Source organism: Schistocerca piceifrons, chromosome 9 (genome assembly GCF_021461385.2).
Source record: "Schistocerca piceifrons isolate TAMUIC-IGC-003096 chromosome 9, iqSchPice1.1, whole genome shotgun sequence".
NCBI classification, from domain to species: domain Eukaryota; kingdom Metazoa; phylum Arthropoda; class Insecta; order Orthoptera; family Acrididae; genus Schistocerca; species Schistocerca piceifrons.
In genome coordinates this window covers 132522276-132539720 of record NC_060146.1, presented here as the reverse complement: position 1 = coordinate 132539720, position 17445 = coordinate 132522276, and the positions used below count along the sequence as shown (strand labels likewise).

Below are 17445 nucleotides of genomic sequence, written 5' to 3'. Positions count from 1 at the left end.
TGCTGCTCCCTGTGTTCACGATCTGCGTGGAACTCCGCTCCACAGTTTCTTTATTTGCCTCCACTAAACCCTGTGCAGTCTCTGCCATTTCGTTCAACTCGCTCACATCATTAGTGTCTGCTGTCTCGAAGATGATCTTCGGTAGTCTACCCTCAGGGTCTGACCTTCCTTTATTTACTCAGTGATCACCTACTGCATCTGCTTCGTTTGACATCCATGTCTCAAGCAAATTCCTGTGCTCCTTCAAGACCTCTCTCATCCGCCTGCTACTAACCATTAACTGTTTTATCCCACTAACCAGTTTGTCTAGCCTCTTAATTTCATTCCATTAAATAATAACCATAATGACCACCTGTGGCTGGATAACAATATGTCTGGTTGCTTGCAAAATATATTCCTCTGTCCAGGGGATGGTCCTGCAGTGGCCTCAGTCTGCCTCAGGCAAACAGGTACGGCACCATCAGAACTAGCATCCTTCTTCTTCAAGCTTTCCCCCATATAGCAATCTGAGGACAAGGACCAATATCAGGTCCCCCCCCTCCGTCCTCCACCCCCCCTCCCCCTCCCCTCCTCTTTCCATTTTTGGGCTAGATTTTGGAGCAACTTCTAACTGATGGTATCCACTTCTTCATTCTATTGTCGAGAAGTAGTGGCTTTGCCCTAAATTGTCTACAGTCTTCATGAAGTTCAGAATTCGGTAGGCATCGGTCATAATCTGAGCCATCAATAGACTTTCAGTACAATCACAATTCCAGCTCCCAGGAACTACTATACTCTTCTGTAATTCTAGCAGCCAATTTTTGGTTTATAAATTCCTCCGGAACTGGTTGCAGCAGTTGTGGAATTCTGAACAGACTCTGATATGCTGGTCCCTTGTTTCCTGTTGGAATCTTGTTTTGTGTTACTGGCATACCAGGCAGTGGCTCTATTGGGAGAGAGAGGAATCAAATCCTGAAATTCTAGCAACTGGTCCTCCAACTGTGTCCTCTCCGTCCCCTTTAACTGCTTCAGTTTCTTATTAATGCAGTCCTAGCAGCATCCTGTGCCCACTGTAGCCAACACCCTCTGTGTAGCAATTTTCCTCATCCAGAATTTCCAGTGTGGCCAGTAACATTCCCTTTAACAACTTAAATTCTTTGGGTCCAAAATTATCCACACTGACAGGTACTACTGTGTCTCTGTGCCTCTCTTGTATGCATACAGTACTGTGTTTCACCAAATGATACATCCATCCACTGTTTCGCTACCCTGTAATGGTTTTCTATTGTGCATAATATATCAACTGGTAATGCAGGCTCCTCATTCACTCATAGCGACTTTCCGGTGCTTCCTGACACACAATCATGCGAATCGAACCTTCATGTCATTGCTTGTAGCTTAAGTGGGTTGTTTTCCACATTAGATAGTTTTCGCAGAAGATCAGCATTGATAACAGTTTCCCATAGTCAGAATGTCTTCCCACTAAGTTCCACTACACACTGTCAAAGGTCTACTATGGCACGATACTGTACCTCTAATGTAGATGAGGCACCACCTCCTGCTTAAACCTGGTTGCCTCAAACGAAAAACTCATCACTACTGCTGCCTGTGGTCGTGTAATACTATTCCCCATACTGTGCAAATTATAATGTAGTGGGTTCCAATGCCTCCTTCCCACTGATTGTGTTGAGGCCATTGATACATGCACCCCTGTGTCCAACAAAGCTTTATATTTCCTACCGTCTGTCACACCCATTATAGAACATCCCTCCTCTGAATTCGTTCTCACTCCTCCTTGGCTGGTAGCACTGCCTGTTCGTTTGACCTGTTCGTCTACAATTAAAACACTTTATATTTTATGTAAATAAATGTCTTTGATCCATCACTCTCACCACTTTTTCAGTTTATTGGTATTTTTGTGCTCACTTAACCCTTGAGTTTTAGCTGCCCCAGTATGCACCTTCCTAGACATCTCTGGCATAAAATCCCTCAGAAAAGCATCCAGTGACCATTGCTTGGCCTCCTGCAGCACCACCTTGTTCACTTCATCATTCTGTGATCGTGTAGGTGTGAACATTCAATTTCCTAGTCCTGTCCATGAAATTCTTCACTGCCTCGTCATGCATTCTGGACGCAATACCCAACTCCTCACCAAAAACTGTGCACTATTCTGCTTCCTATACTGTTGTTCCAACCCCTGCCTCAGTTAATAAAAAGTCTCTGCAGTAAATGATGTTTCTGTGCACCTTACAAATACCTTCACTTCCCCATCAAACTTCCTATGGATCTGCGATAACTGCTTATCCGACCAACCACCTAAATCAGCCGATGACTTGGGACCTCCTACAAATGCTACCACATCCTCAGATGTCCTGCCAGGGGAAGGAGAAACAAGGGTAGCAATAGCTGAAGCCACCCTTAGAACCTGAGACCTCAACAATTATGTTTCGTGATCCTTCTCTGCCAATAAATTATATACAACCACGTTATCTGCTCTCAACTGAGCTACCTTGTTGCAAATCCTCATCACTGGTGACACCTCGTATCTCTGACTTTGATTTTACCTCCGCCTCATCCTTACTCATTTTCATTACTCACAAGGAGAGGTTATCTTGGGTGAGATCAAGTTTCTGAAACCATCTATACAGTGATGTAGGTCAAGTTCCCATGCAGCTGTTCACCCTGATGTGCTCTCATTTTTGAGAAGTTGGAAAAAAAACCATAATTTTATGTGAAATTCTGGAGCCTTAAAAATTGACAGTAGAGGTATTGCAGCATACTGGTTAGCATACGCACCTGATGTGCAGAAGGTTGACAGTTTGAAACTCATCAAGTAATTTAAAATGTTTTAATTTTTTAATCTATATCAAAATAAGGTTGATATTTGTTTTTATTCAGTTAATTGCTTTACATGTACTTTTTTTAAAATTTCTAACCTTCTGCCACACCATGTTTATCATCATATTAAATTTTACATTTATACTTTTTTGCTGTTTTCTTCATTTGTTTTATTTATGCACATGATTTTTTGTATTAATTTCAATTTAATTTCTTCTGTTTGATCATCCCATGTTATTGTATTCATTCAGGGTTGCCACAGGTTCTGAAAATCAGGGAAATATATGGGAAATTTGAAAGAAAAAAAAAAAACTGGAAAAATCTGGTTTTTGTCCCAGTAGTTGAAATGGTTTGTTTACTGTGGTGCCATGCATCGTCGTTGGTTGGTTGTAGCTGAGTACGTGTGCCACTTCCCCACTCCCTCATTACTACTGCTTCTCCCCTCCCCACCACTCCCCTCAGCTCTCAGTCAGTGCTGCCATCACTTCTTGTCACTAGCCTAGCAGCTGCCGACAAGAGGCATGAGGAGTGGTTTGTTTGGATCTGATTCTAAGAGACTGTAGACGCAGCAGCCTTAGGTAGTGATCATGTGTGCAGGAGTTGTGTCTGAGTGATTCTGTGATTGTGTGTGTGCTCTTATTTTGTGACAAAAGCTGTGGCTGAAAATTTAGCTGAGAGAGGATGATGGTCTTTTTCTGTGCCTGTTTGTGGCCCAGCAATCATCTTTACAGTGAGTTGCTACCTACCCTGATTATTGATTCTCAGAGTATTTGAACAAGTTATCTGTTGCACGGATTGATCACCGCCGTCTCATTTCATCGACATGCTGTCTGTGGCTCATGAATAGCTGGCGACAAGAGTGGATTTCTGTGAGGGGCCAAAACTGCAGGCCGTTTCTGCAGGTGTCTATAATGGATTGGGCCTGCCGATCTGAAGCCATTCGGTTTCTACTAATGTGCAGGCCCTGCCTGCCCGATCTAGTCTCACTGATCTGCCCACGGGCTTGGGTCTGTTTAAGTGTGGCATAATGCAGCGGATTTCCGTGATTCATCCATGGACCCAGGACTGCAGTGCTCCTCAGCAAGCCAGAGACCATGGTTGGCCGATTTCAGGAATTGGGACTGTCTCACCACAAGTACGTTGTGCAGTGTGGCGTTTGATAGATATTTTATTTGTTGTGGTACATTTTGCACTTCGAAAGTAGTTTATATGCTAGAATGTATGGATGATAAGAAGAAGAAAATTGTGTCAGTTGATGGCAGTTTGGACACTATGTACTCATATATTTCTTGAAAGAAAATCACACAATTCATGTAAAATAATAGGTATAACACAGTGGGCAATAACCGACAATAGTGAACATAGGAGAACCAACATTTTATGGGTGGTCACTTACAGTGTTAGTTTACAAATTCTCCCCTTCCTTATACACTTTTTTCAAAGGGGATTGTTACTTTTGAAAAATATAGATCAAAGAATATGCATTAAACTTTGCTTGAAAATGTAATAAAGTGCTGCAACGCATTGGAAACATTGACTGTGGCTTTTGCCGAATGTACTACGAGTAAGACAAGAGTTTACAGGTGGTACAAATGATTCAAAGAGGGTTGAGAAGACATTGAAAATGATGACTGCCGTGGACACCCTAGTGTATCGGTTACTGGTGACAATGTAGAAGAAGTAAAGAAAATGGTTTTGGAAAACTACCAAGTCACCATCAGAGTGGTGGCTGATAGTGCCGGCATGTCCTTCGGCTCATACCAAGCAATTTTTTGGCTGTGAAACATGTAGCAGCAGAGTTTGTTCCAAAATTGTTGAATTTCGACCAAAAACAATGTGACGTGGACATAGAAGACCCAAGACCATAAAAAATTTGACAGATGTGATCACATGTGTAGGTTTTCTTACTGTTTTCTTTGAGTGCATCATGAAGACTGCCTTATGGTTGTACACCAGTAAGGAAATTATGTGCCATTTTCGTGAAGCAATGCAAATAAATCAGCCAGAATTGTGGCAGAACTACTTGTGAAAATTAAATCACGATAATGCTCCTGCTCACACCTCCATGCTAGTTTGCAATTTTTTGGCAAAACACAAAACTGTTATGTTTCATAATCCACCTGATCCATCAGACATGGCCTCTTGCAACCTCTTTCTATTCCTGAGTCTGGAGAGAACCATCAATGGACATTATTTTGCCATGAGATAAGAACAGAATTGCTGATGATGAACTGAACACGAAAACAAAGAGTGAGTTCCAGAAGTGCTTCCAAGACTGGACAAAGCATGTCACAAGTGTTTTATATCTAAGGAGGTTACTTTGAAGCGAACATAGTTGATGTTGATGAATAAATAAATGTTGTTTAAGAAAAATTAAAATTCCTCTTACTTTTCGATCACACCTTGTACAATCGCAGTCTGAAACACATTAGGGCACCCCGTCTCACCTTAACTGGTCCACAGAAATCACCCTTTCTTAATTCTATAGAAAATATCTGAGATTATTTGGAACAGCAGGCAAAATTTGGTAACTCTACAGGATGTGATCATCTACATATACATCTATACCATGCAAACCACTGTGATGTGCAGGGCAGAGGATACCTGCCATTGTACAAGTTACTAGGGTTTCTTTCCATTTCATACATGTGTAGAGCACGGGATGAATTATTTTTTGAATGCCTCTGTATGTACTGTAATTAATCTAATCTTGTCCTCACAAGTCTTATGTGAGCAGTAGTTAGGGGATTGTAGTATATACACAAGAATCATGAATTATTTTTTGAATGCCTCTGTATGTACTGTAATTAATCTAATCTTGTCCTCACAAGTCTTATGTGAGCAGTAGTTAGGGGATTGTAGTATATACACAAGAATCATCATTTAAGACCGGTTCTTGAAAGTTTTCAGTAGATTTACTCCGGCTAGTTTATATCTGTCTTCAAGAGTCTGCCAGTTCAATTTCTTCAGCATCTCTCTGACACTTTCCCACAGGTTAAACATACCTTCGACCATTTGTGCTGCCCTTCTCTGTATACGTTTGATATCTCCTGTTAGACCTATTTGGTACGGGTTCCACACACTTGAGCAATATTCCAGAATGGGTCACATGAGTGATTTGTAACCATTCTCCTTTGTTTTACCAGTATTCTATCAATAAACTGAAATCTATTGCTTGCTTTACCAATGACAGCCCATTTGGTGATTTCATTTCATATCCCTACGAAGTATTGCACACAGGTATTTGTACGAGCTGGTCGAGTCCAGCGTGACTCGTTAATATTATAGTCAAAGTGTACTACGTTTTTTTGTTTAATGAATTGCACATTTTTACATTTCTGAACATTTAAAGCAAGTTGGCAATCTCTGCATCACTTTGAAATCGTATCAAGATCTGAATGAATATTTATGCAGCTTCTTTTTGACAGCACCTCATTATAGATAACTACATCATCTGCAAAAAGTCTGAGGTTACTATTAATATTGTCTGCAAAGTTATTAATATACAGCATGGTGTACAAGGATCACAGCACACTTTCCTGTGTAACAACTGAAGTTACTTCTACATCTGATGTTGACTCTCGATTCAAGATAAATTGCTGTGTCTTCCCTACCAAAAAGTCCTCAATCCAGTCACAAATTTCTCTTAGTATCCCATATAATTGAACTTTTGAAGTAACCATAGACGTGGCACTGAGTCAAACACTTTTCAGAAACCAAGATATACTACATCTACCTGGTTGCCTCGATCCAAAGCGTTCAGTATGTCATGTGGGAAAATATCAGTTGGGTTTCACGTGATCAATGTTTTCGGAATCTGTGCTGGTTGGCATGGAGGAGATCACTCTGTTCAAGATACCTCTCTGTGTTTGAGCTCAGAATGTGTTCTTAGATTCTAGAACAAATTGATGCCAAGGATGTTGGATGGTAGTTTTGTGGACTCTTTCTATTACGGCTATTGCAAACAGCTGTGACCCGTGCTTTCTTCCAACATTGGATATGGTTTTGGTTTGAGCAATCTACAATAAGTTATAGTTAAAAGAGGTGCTAAATCAGCCACAAATTCAGTATAGAATCTGATTGGGATTCCTTTGGGCCCTGGAGCTTTTTTCAATTTTAACAATTTCAGCCGTTTGTTAAGACCGCTGACACTATTTCAACTTTGCCTTGGGTACCCTCAATTTCAGTTCCTGTCTCATTCGAGAGTGACTGGACAGAAATGTGGTGCCACCAGTGGCCTTCATGTACAATCAGAATTTATTTGAATTTTGTGAAAGATCATTTGACAATATTCTGCTAAGATAGTCATCGAAAGCTTCTCTCATTGCTCTCTTGACAGCCGAATGTGTTTCATTCAGCATCTCTCTCTATCTGTAGTTCTGCACTTAGTTTACAGCTATTATGCAATAGCCTATATTTCTTTAGAAGTTTCTTTACAGTGACTGTGTAGCACGGAGGGTCCCTTCCATTGTAAACTGTTCTGCTGGATTCCTATCTGTCTAGTGCATAGTCAGCTGTTCTTTTCAACTTGAGCCATAGTTCCTTTGCTAAAAATTTCATGTTCCTTTTTCATATATAACACTATTGCTTTTTTATCTACTTTACTGAAAGACGTACCTTTCTGCTTGTTTTATATGTTTTTCGTATTTCAGTAATTATTGTTTCCACAACTGCCTCTTGGTCTCTGATACCAGTTTCAATGTGGATGTCCTCAAAACTTTCATGTCTGTTTGTTGCTTATAGATATATTTCCATTTTGAGTAGCGGTCTGACCTGTCTCTTCTATGTAGTTTTCAGAGAAGACATTTAGTAGAGTTTGCCATGTAAACCACTAACAAAACTGTAATTTTCCCAGTTGATTGTTGGACTTACAAGCATATTGAGGTTTCTCTAAAATTTTTGGTTACATCAGGAAGTGAATGGTGGATGATAGAAAGTTCCAGCTATCATTTTATGCCCATTATGCCCATCCCTGATACTGAGTTTTGTCCAAACAGTCTCACATATAGCTTCGATTAATGTCTCGGTGGATATGAGTTTGTCTACTGAGAAAAATACCTCTCCTCCACTTCCCATTAGCCTGTCGTTTTGAGAAACACTTAAAATTTCCCCAAAAATGTCACACCTATCAGGTTCAGGTTTCAGACAGATTTCTGTATGTAGTGTAATGTGAGCTTCACAGTTTTCAGGAGCACTTCAGCCTCTGACACTGTTGCAAATGCTTTGATAGTTAACTACTAGGATTTTAATACTCTCTCCTGTGGGGGAGGGGTAGCATTCTTTTGGATCTTTCTCTTATTCTTATGGGTCTCCTACAGCTGTCATTATCTGGGCTGGATGGAGAGTCACCTAATGTAAGAAACCCTTTTCTGTACCCTGCACACCAGTCAGGTAGCTGGGTGGCAACCTACAATGAGTAGCTCACCTGACCCATTTTGGGAAACCCTACAGTTCTCAGCTTCTTCTTCTTCTAAGCCTTTTCCAAGTCATGTGGGGTCGGTGTTGCTGTGCTGGATCCTTCTCTTCCGTAAATGCCTATCCAATGCTTATTCTCCGAGCCATCCTTTCTCCCGTAGGTCCCCTGCTACCTTGTCTTTCCATCTAAGTTTTGGTCTTCCTCTTCTCCTTGATTCTTCGATTTCTATGTCTTCAACTCTTCTCCCCACATAGTATTCTCCTCTTCTCTGCACATGTCCATGCCACCGTAGCCTACTTTCTTGGATCTTCTTCCCTATGGGCCCCACTTTCACTGTTCCCCTGATGTACTCATTCTTTAGAGTATCCTTTCATGTCACACCACTCATCCACCTTAACATTCTCATTTCTGACACTTCCATCTTTTTCTCTTGGGATTTTGTAATAGGCCAAGTTTCTGCACTATACAATATTGCAGACCTCACCACCAACATGTAACGCTTTCCTTTCATTCTGCAGCTAACCTTCTTATCACACAGTACTCCGCTCAGTTTCCTCCAGTTCATCCATCCACTATTTATCCTGTGCTGTATTTCGGCCTCCTGTCTTCCATCACTTTGCATGTAAGAGCCTAGGTATGTAAATTTCTTGACTAGTGTCAGTTGTTTTTCTTGCAGGTTAATATATACATCTTTGGCATCCTTTGTACACATATACTCTGTTTTCACCTTGCTAATTCTCATTCCCCTTTCCTCTAGAGCTTTTGTCCACAGTTCAAGGTTTTCTTGAAGTGCCTCCTGGGTGGGTTCACAGATTACAACATCATCGGCAAACATCATGCTCCAAGGTGCCTCTTTTTTCACATCTTTGACCTTGTCATGGATGTACTAGTCAAAGAGATGTGGGCTGAGAGCAGATCCCTGATGTAGTCCTACTCTCACTGGAAATGCCCTTGTTGCACCTGCACTGCTCCTGACTTGTGACATTGTACCCTCGTACATGTCTTCTACCACCCTGATATATTTTTCCGGTAGGCATTTACTTCTCGGACATCTCCATATCTCTTGCCTCAGCTCTCTGTCATAGGCCTTCTCAAGATCAATAAAGGCCATATGGATTTCGGCTTGTACTTGTCTGTGCCTCTCCGTCAGTTGCCTTAGTGCAAATATTGCGTCGGTTGTTCCTCTTCCCGGCATAAATCCAAACTGTTCTTCACGTACTTCAGTTTCTAGATGCAACCTCTTCTCAATTACCCTTTCCCAGATCTTCATTGTGTGGGACATCAGTTTTATCACTCTATAATTGCCACTGTTTTGGATATCCCCTTTCGCCTTATATATGGGAATCAGTATACTGCTTCTCCATGCGTCTGGCAGTCTTTCTCCTTTCCAGATCTTCTGCATTATATCCCAGAGAATATCAGTTCCCTGTTCTCCCAGACTTTCCCATGCTTCTGTTGGGATTTGGTGTGCCCCTAGGCCCTTCCCATTTTTCATTTTCTTCATCACGTTTTTGACATCTTCCCTACTTATACTTTGGGTCATTCCTTCATTTATATCTACAGTTCTTAGTCCTATGGCGCAAATCCAGGAAGTCGTGGCTTAGCTCATCACAGAACCCTCAGAGCCTTCAGTTTGATCCTTCAATTTGACTCTGAACTGAAGGGCCATAATCAGTTCTGGGGACAATGCTTCAAACTGTGAACATTGTTGAAACTCCTTTCACTTGGCTTGTCCTTGCAACTTTCTCTGCCAGTCACTGAAATGATCCGAGTATGACCTTGGAGCACAGACGCAGGTATCGTTTGTTCCGAAATGCATCACAATCTGCAATTGGTTGAGCTCTGTTTCCTCAGTGGCTTACAGATAGCCTCTTCAACATGTCGAATGGGGCATACACTCAGAGTGCACCTGGTGTTCCCTTCTGTCCCTTTTCTCTATACGTGGTACCATTATTTGCCATGTGTCAGAACTGCCAATGATTAATAGACCCCTGCCCTCTTGGTTTTGCCTCCTCTCTACACAAGATGAAGCAGGTTTTCCCAAAACAGGTGAAGTAAGCCCCACTGGCTCAGTTTCATTGAAAGACAGCACTTCAAACTTCTTGGTTAGGGAGATCGGTATAACACCTTGAGTCCTCTCAGGTCTCTGTCTGTCCCATACGGGACACCTAGATATACCAATGACACGACACTCACAGTCGAGTGGACGAGTAATGACAGATCCCGTACTTCGTGCAGAGGAGAGAGGATCCCCAGGTGAGGATAATACTTTATATCTTTGTTAGCACAGGTACACAACTCTAGGGGGCTGTTGCAGCACACCACAGCAGGTGCCAGTTCGATGTCAGTCAGGGCAATTTCCAGCTTAATTTCATTTGTCATATTCAGTGATATAAACAAAAAAACTTGGAGAAAATCAGACATTAAACTTAAAATCAGATAAAAGTCACACAATTGTCATTATGAAAGAAAGTGAATACATTGTTCACAGAAAGCAACATAGTACAACTTAACAAAGATCCAACAAAACAATTCCACAACAAAATGAAAGGACAATTAAAGAAAATACATTTCTTACTGACAGAGCATGGGAAGAAATACATCACCTGTATGACTTCTAAGGCTCCCCTATTAAGAACCAAATCTAAAGTACGCAAGGAAGGATGTCCTATAGGGCCTGTAATTAAAAGTATGAACAGCTCTACATACAAACTATCTCACAAGCTAAAGCAATTTCTCACACATGTGAAACAACATACACTGTAAAAAACAGTACCACACTAGTCACTGAAATAAAACAAATAAACAATCCAGATTGTGCCTACTTAATATCACTAGACATCGCAAACCCATTCAGTGGCAACATTTATCGACAAACATATGAGCGACCCGTGGACTCATCCATGTCTAGCACAATATTAGATTTTTTCATAAACCACCTAAACAGAAAATATTCAGCAACCAGGAACCCTGCTTACAAAACATAGTATACTAAAAAAGATACGTGGATGATACCTTAATTTTACTCAAAAATGACACCAATAACACCATAGATTAGTTTAATGATGTACATAAGGAAATAAATTTCACGGCTGAATACAAAAAAGTACCAGTAATTTTCTAGATTTGTGCACAGAAAAAAGACAACCTCAGCTAGCAAAATCCCTGCCACATCATGTACACAAGAAAGCTACAAACAAAATGGTGATACACAGAGCAAACAAAATCCCAATGAACAGTGAGGACAAGGAGAAAGAATTAGAGATCATTAAGAAAAATTGCAGTGGCCAATGACCTCCCAGCTCAGTGATGGACAGTATGCAGAGACATGTAACAAAAAAAGAAAGAAATTCCTGGTTCTTTCGAAGGAACCAACAATACGACCAAATTTATGGTCAGCATACCTTACATAAGTAACATTTCTCAAAAAATAGCAAACCTACTTAGGTTACATAAAGTAAAACTAGCTGTCTCCACTAACAACAAACTACAACCGTAACTGGTCCACACATTAAATAATAAAAAGATAAATTCTCTGACTCAGGAGTACACAAAATAACATGTAAAACTTACTCAAGCTACTAATAGGACAAAGTACCAGGAATTTTCAAATTAGATACAATGAACATGTCAACTGTTTCACGCATAACCAATTTACAAATCCGCAATAGCCACACACCTAAAAAAACAGTGGACACCCATTTGGAAACACACAAGAAGATCTTAAGATACTCTACCACTTTTGAAAATCTTATACACTGAATTTAATGAGGGAGCTTTAAATTTTATGTACACCACAAACCCTAAGAGAAAAAATTCTCAGGGATAAACTAGATAGTGATTCAGTTAATTTCTTCAGATGTTTCTCCTTCCTATGATAACTGTAACAATTTTCATAAATATATCTAAAAACAAAGATGATTTGACTTACCAAATGAAAGTGCTGGCAGGTCGACAGACACACAAACAAACACAAACATACACACAAAATTCAAGCTTTCGCAACAAACTGTTGCCTCATCAGGAAAGAGGGAAGGAGAGGAAAAGACGAAAGGATGTGGGTTTTAAGGGAGAGGGTAAGGAGTCATTCCAATCCCGGGAGCGGAAAGACTTACCTTGGGGGGAAAAAAGGACGGGTATACACTCGCACACACACACATATCCATCCACACATATACAGACACAAGCAGGCAGTGTCTGTGTATCCGTGGATGGATATGTGTGTGTGTGCGAGTGTATACCCATCCTTTTTTCCCCCCAAGGTAAGTCTTTCCGCTCCCGGGATTGGAATGACTCCTTACCCTCTCCCTTAAAACCCACATCCTTTCGTCTTTCCCTCTCCTTCCCTCTTTCCTGATGAGGCAACAGTTTGTTGCGAAAGCTTGAATTTTGTGTGTATGTTTGTGTTTGTTTGTGTGTCTGTCGATCTGCCAGCACTTTCATTTGGTAAGTCACATCATCTTTGTTTTTAGATGTATTTTTCCTACGTGGAATGTTTCCCTCTATTATAACCATATCATTAATTTTCATAAATATGTACATATCATCATTAAGAAAAAAGTAATCGATAGTTTAGTTGTCATTAGCGGTATAAAATATGTTTTATAATTTCCAACCTTAACTGCAACAACGTTGGCTGTGTACAAACTCTTTGTGAAGCCATATTGTCGTAATATCTTTGTAGCATGTTTTGAAAACACAATGCATGTGATGATTTGTGTTTGTTTTATATTCTGTATAATAGAGGAGGCACAACACCTGTAAGCAGGCAAACAAAAATACCATTTCTAACATTAGCATTTAAAAACACTCAAAGATTCGTTTTGTCAGATTTTCCAATTGAGTCTAACTTCAAAAAGGTGCAAAGGAAGCAGAAAATCATGCATGCAAACAAAACGTATTCATGTAAACAAATGCAAAAATGCACCTGGAAATGAGAATAAATTCTGGAAACCTGTTATGATAAGCATAAAAAATAAGTAACTGTTACAGTTTTCATTATTTAAATAATGATTTCTAGCTGCTTACGAATATTAACTAAATCATCCTGTGTTTGAGAACAGCACTTACAATTGACAATGGAGCTGCATTGTGGGTGGTGCAGTGTTTTACATGACAATGAACAAATAACTTTAAACTAAGCTTGCTGACTAGATTTTAATCTATTAAATTAAAAGATTGCCAATTCTGTACAACTGAAGCAAATAAACAAAGAGATTTCTGTTTAGGCAACAGAAAAACCTGTGGTAAAAATTACTAGTTCCTAAAACTTCTCGAGCTCAATTATAGTTGCTAACAGACTTGAAAATAGAGTTAATTTATGATAAATGTAGATAGTATATAGCCAACTCCACTTGAAAGGAAAAACTAAATGTTACATCATATGTTGCTTACAATATCTGATACATTAACTAAATCACAAATGCTGATTTAATACTACAAATTAGTTTATGCACAGGACAGTGGTAACTTCCAAAAATTATAAGTGTACGTTTATTTGCATTGATGTGAGTGACAGATGCTGATTTGCTGCAAAATAAATTATCCACAACTCTCATAATTAACAAAAAAATTTCTAAAATATACACTGATGGGAAAATAATCCCAACACCAAAAAATAATTAATACAAGTTATAAAATTTTGGGAATGCATTTGTCTAGGTAATGCAATTAAATGGTTAACATTGCAAGATCACAGTGTAATGTAAGCATGAGGTAAGCTATTGCAAATGTGAAATGTTGGTACATTAATAACAGGTATAACTGCCAGCATGCAGATGTGCACACATTGTATTGTACAGGTGCCGTATGTCAGTTAGTGTGAGGGAGTGACATTTGTGTTGCACTTCATTGGTAAATACAGTGGCAGTTATCGATCAAGCAGGCCAGTGCAACAGGTTGACATTCTGTGGAGCACATTGGATTACAACAGCAGTATGTGGGCAAGTGTTATCCTGAAACTTCATGGCAGATTAAAACTGTGTGCCTGACCGAGACTCGAACTCGGGACCTTCGCCTTTCGCGGGCAAGTGCTCTACCATCTGAGCTACCGAAGCACGACTCACGCCCGGTACTCACAGCTTTACTTCTGCCAGTATCTCATCTCCTACCTTCCAAACTTTGCAGAAGCTCTCCTACAAACCTTGCAGAACTAGCACTCCTGAAAGAAAGGATACTGCAGAGACATGGCTTAGCCACAGCCTGGGGGATGGTTCCAGAATGAGCTTTTCACTCTGCAGCGGAGTGTGCGCTGATATGAAACTTCCTGACAGATTAAAACTGTGTGCCCAACCGAGACTCGAACTCGGGACCTTTGCCTTTTGCAGGCAATTGCTCTACCATCTGAGCTACCGAAGGACGACTCACGCCCGGTACTCACAGCTTTACTTCTGCCAGTATCTCATCTCCTACCTTCCAAACTTTACAGAAGCTCTCTTGAGAACCTTGCAGAACTAGCACTCCTGAAAGAAAGGATACTGCGGAGACATGGCTTAGCCACAGCCTGGGGGATGTTTCCAGAATGAGATTTTCACTCTGCAGCGGAGTGTGCACTGATACGAAACTTCCTGGCAGATTAAAACTGTATGCCCGATCGAGACTCGAACTCGGGACCTTTGCCTTTTGCAGGCAAGTGCTCTACCATCTGAGCTACCGAAGCACGACTCACGCCCGATACTCACAGCTTTACTTCTGCCAGTATCTCGTCTCCTACCTTCCAAACTTTTCCGTCAAGGTCCTGATGACTCAACAGCAGATGTTTTACATTAAATACATTTAATGACACTGAAGGTGAACTAAAAGTGTTAAGCTCATTTGATGTTGTTGACCATCCAAAAAGTTTCAAATAATTGTGTTGTAGTTTATTTCATTTATAGTTCTCGTACAGTAATAGAGTGTGCACATCTTGTGTGGATTAAACTTCCTTTACATACTTATTTGCATAATTTGTTGTTTCTTTACCTTTTCTTTTTAGAATTCCAACAAGTGATGTACGACCCATCAGAAAACATCCATTTGCAGCAGCAGTTGCTGAAAACAGGAGAAATGTTCCCGAACGTCGTTAGTCTCAGTCTTGCAGGAAATGGGCTGTTCACACTGAGCCATCTCGCCACTGTCTTTGCCGATAAACTGAAGTGGTGCTCACTAAAAGTATTAGATCTGACTGACAACAAGGCAAGTATGCACTAATTTTTAGTTTTTTAATACAATACTGGAGCGTCCTGGGTGGAATGCAAGCAGGGGACAGCATTCAGCATATAGTTGACGCATCTATGCAACTACGTGAATGAGATTGCAGTTACATGATAAATCACACAAATCTGAAGGCTGTGAATTCAAGTAAATACTAAGAGATTACAATTATGGAAAACTTAAATTGGAACAATCACGTAGATAATGTTGTTACAATGAGTACGCATTTTGCACAGTGCCAAAAAAAAGGTAGACTTCATTCCAACAGTAGCTGCAAGTACTCCAGCAAGATTGAGTGAGTAAATTTTACGTCACACAAACACTGATTTGGGGTTTTATACCCAAAATATATATCTGAACACCACTAATGTGTCCAGCCACAGTTGCAGCATTATCATATCCACATTGTCCACAGTACTACTCCAGTCTTAGACCACCTCATTGCAACTTGTCACAAATTTGTTGTGCAATTAGATGATTTCCCATGTAATAGGATAAAGTCAATGAAGATTCCTCTACAGTGACTTCTGAACCTTCAGTACGTATTTGTATACACAACAATTACTCGAGACATTTGCTTGGTATGCGATATATCTGGTACGCTACCAATTGTGACGGAAAAGCACTTAGCCATTCTTGTTAGCAATTCCTTAGATATCTCTGTTCTGATGTGATCAGCACACAGTTTAATGAATTCATTTTGGCTTTGTGAAGAAAGGTAAGATACAACACAATCATCTGTCTGCTGAGCTTTGCGAAGATGACGATTCACAGCAGGATCGTATTTTACACATAGCTTGAAAGATTTCTTTCCAGTTTTCAAATCATTCAACATGATGACAGCTTTTTTTATGATTTAATACTCTGAGGTTAAACTTTTTCCATGTTTTAGAACAGTGTGACTGTACAGAAGAACTTGGTCCTTTATTTTTTTACAAGCATGCGAGAAAAGCAGTAAGTGACACACAGGAGAATACCACGACTGTATCCTTAAAGCTCTCTCACCATTTTCTAGCTTCATACAAAAACAATCCTCAGATTAATCTGTTTTATCTGTTCAAAAAATGAGTCTATTCTGTTTTCACATGTCCCTCTCTTAACAAATTCATTTTTCAAAGTCCCATCATTTTCTGTCCGATTGCTAACGTCAGTGAGAACTTTCAAATCAGCCTGCTCTTAGAGAGTGATTTTCTGCATAGTCGTCAAAGCATTTTAGGGCAAAGTTGTCTCTGCTTGTGCTATAGAGAGTGAACAGCATATGGATTTCAGATTGTATGAGCTAGTAAGTTTTGGTGTACTTAGAGCTGGAGCTGTCAGCAGTTTTCACAGTAAATCTGTCACAACTTCCAGTCAGTTTATAAAGCAGTTCCTGTTCTGCTTTTTACCTTTCCTGCATTGGCCACCAGATTTCTTTCTTAAAGACATTATGGATGAGGTACATTATGAAAAAATAATTGTAAAGAATGCATATAAACGACTAATAAATGAACACAACTAATAGGTAACTGATATAGAAATTTTTTAGTTGACACAGCAGCACTGGTGAAGGCAAGTAGACTACTGGGGCAACAGTAGGTTGTGGTACATATTTATGAGTAAGGACAGGAATGGCAAGCAGGACAAGACGTGCAAAATAAGCCCTGTAGTTAGTCAGAAATCACTGTTACAAGGTACACTGTGTAGAGTATCCATGCTACTGCAGCTTACTTCTTTAGATTTGTTTATTTTTCTGGTCTACATTAAATTACAATTTTTTTCTTTTGACAAAACATTTCAGTGTGCAAATGCAAAAAATGTCGTCCATTATTTGCAATAACTAATAAATTGTGAACAAAAGACTTGCTTGGGGTAACTGTAATACCCGTCTCAAACAATGAAAAATCCAGGATGGAATGTAACAATATTATGAAAAGAAAAGTTGCTACTCACCGTGAAATGTAGATGCTGAGTTGCAGATAGGCAATACAAAAAGACTTTAACAAATAAGCTTTCAACCACAAGGCCTTCATCAAAAATAGGCG

General features: G+C 39.9%; 1 protein-coding gene across 1 annotated transcript in view; it reads left to right on the top strand.

The window, feature by feature from the left end:
- Positions 1-17445, top strand: part of LOC124717079 (nuclear RNA export factor 1-like) — a 144428-nt gene that overhangs the window by 49982 nt on the left and 77001 nt on the right. Inside the window, exon 7 of the mRNA XM_047243767.1 lies at positions 15207-15406. Within this exon, the coding sequence (XP_047099723.1) occupies positions 15207-15406 (200 nt within the window). The remainder of the gene's footprint in view (positions 1-15206; positions 15407-17445) is intronic.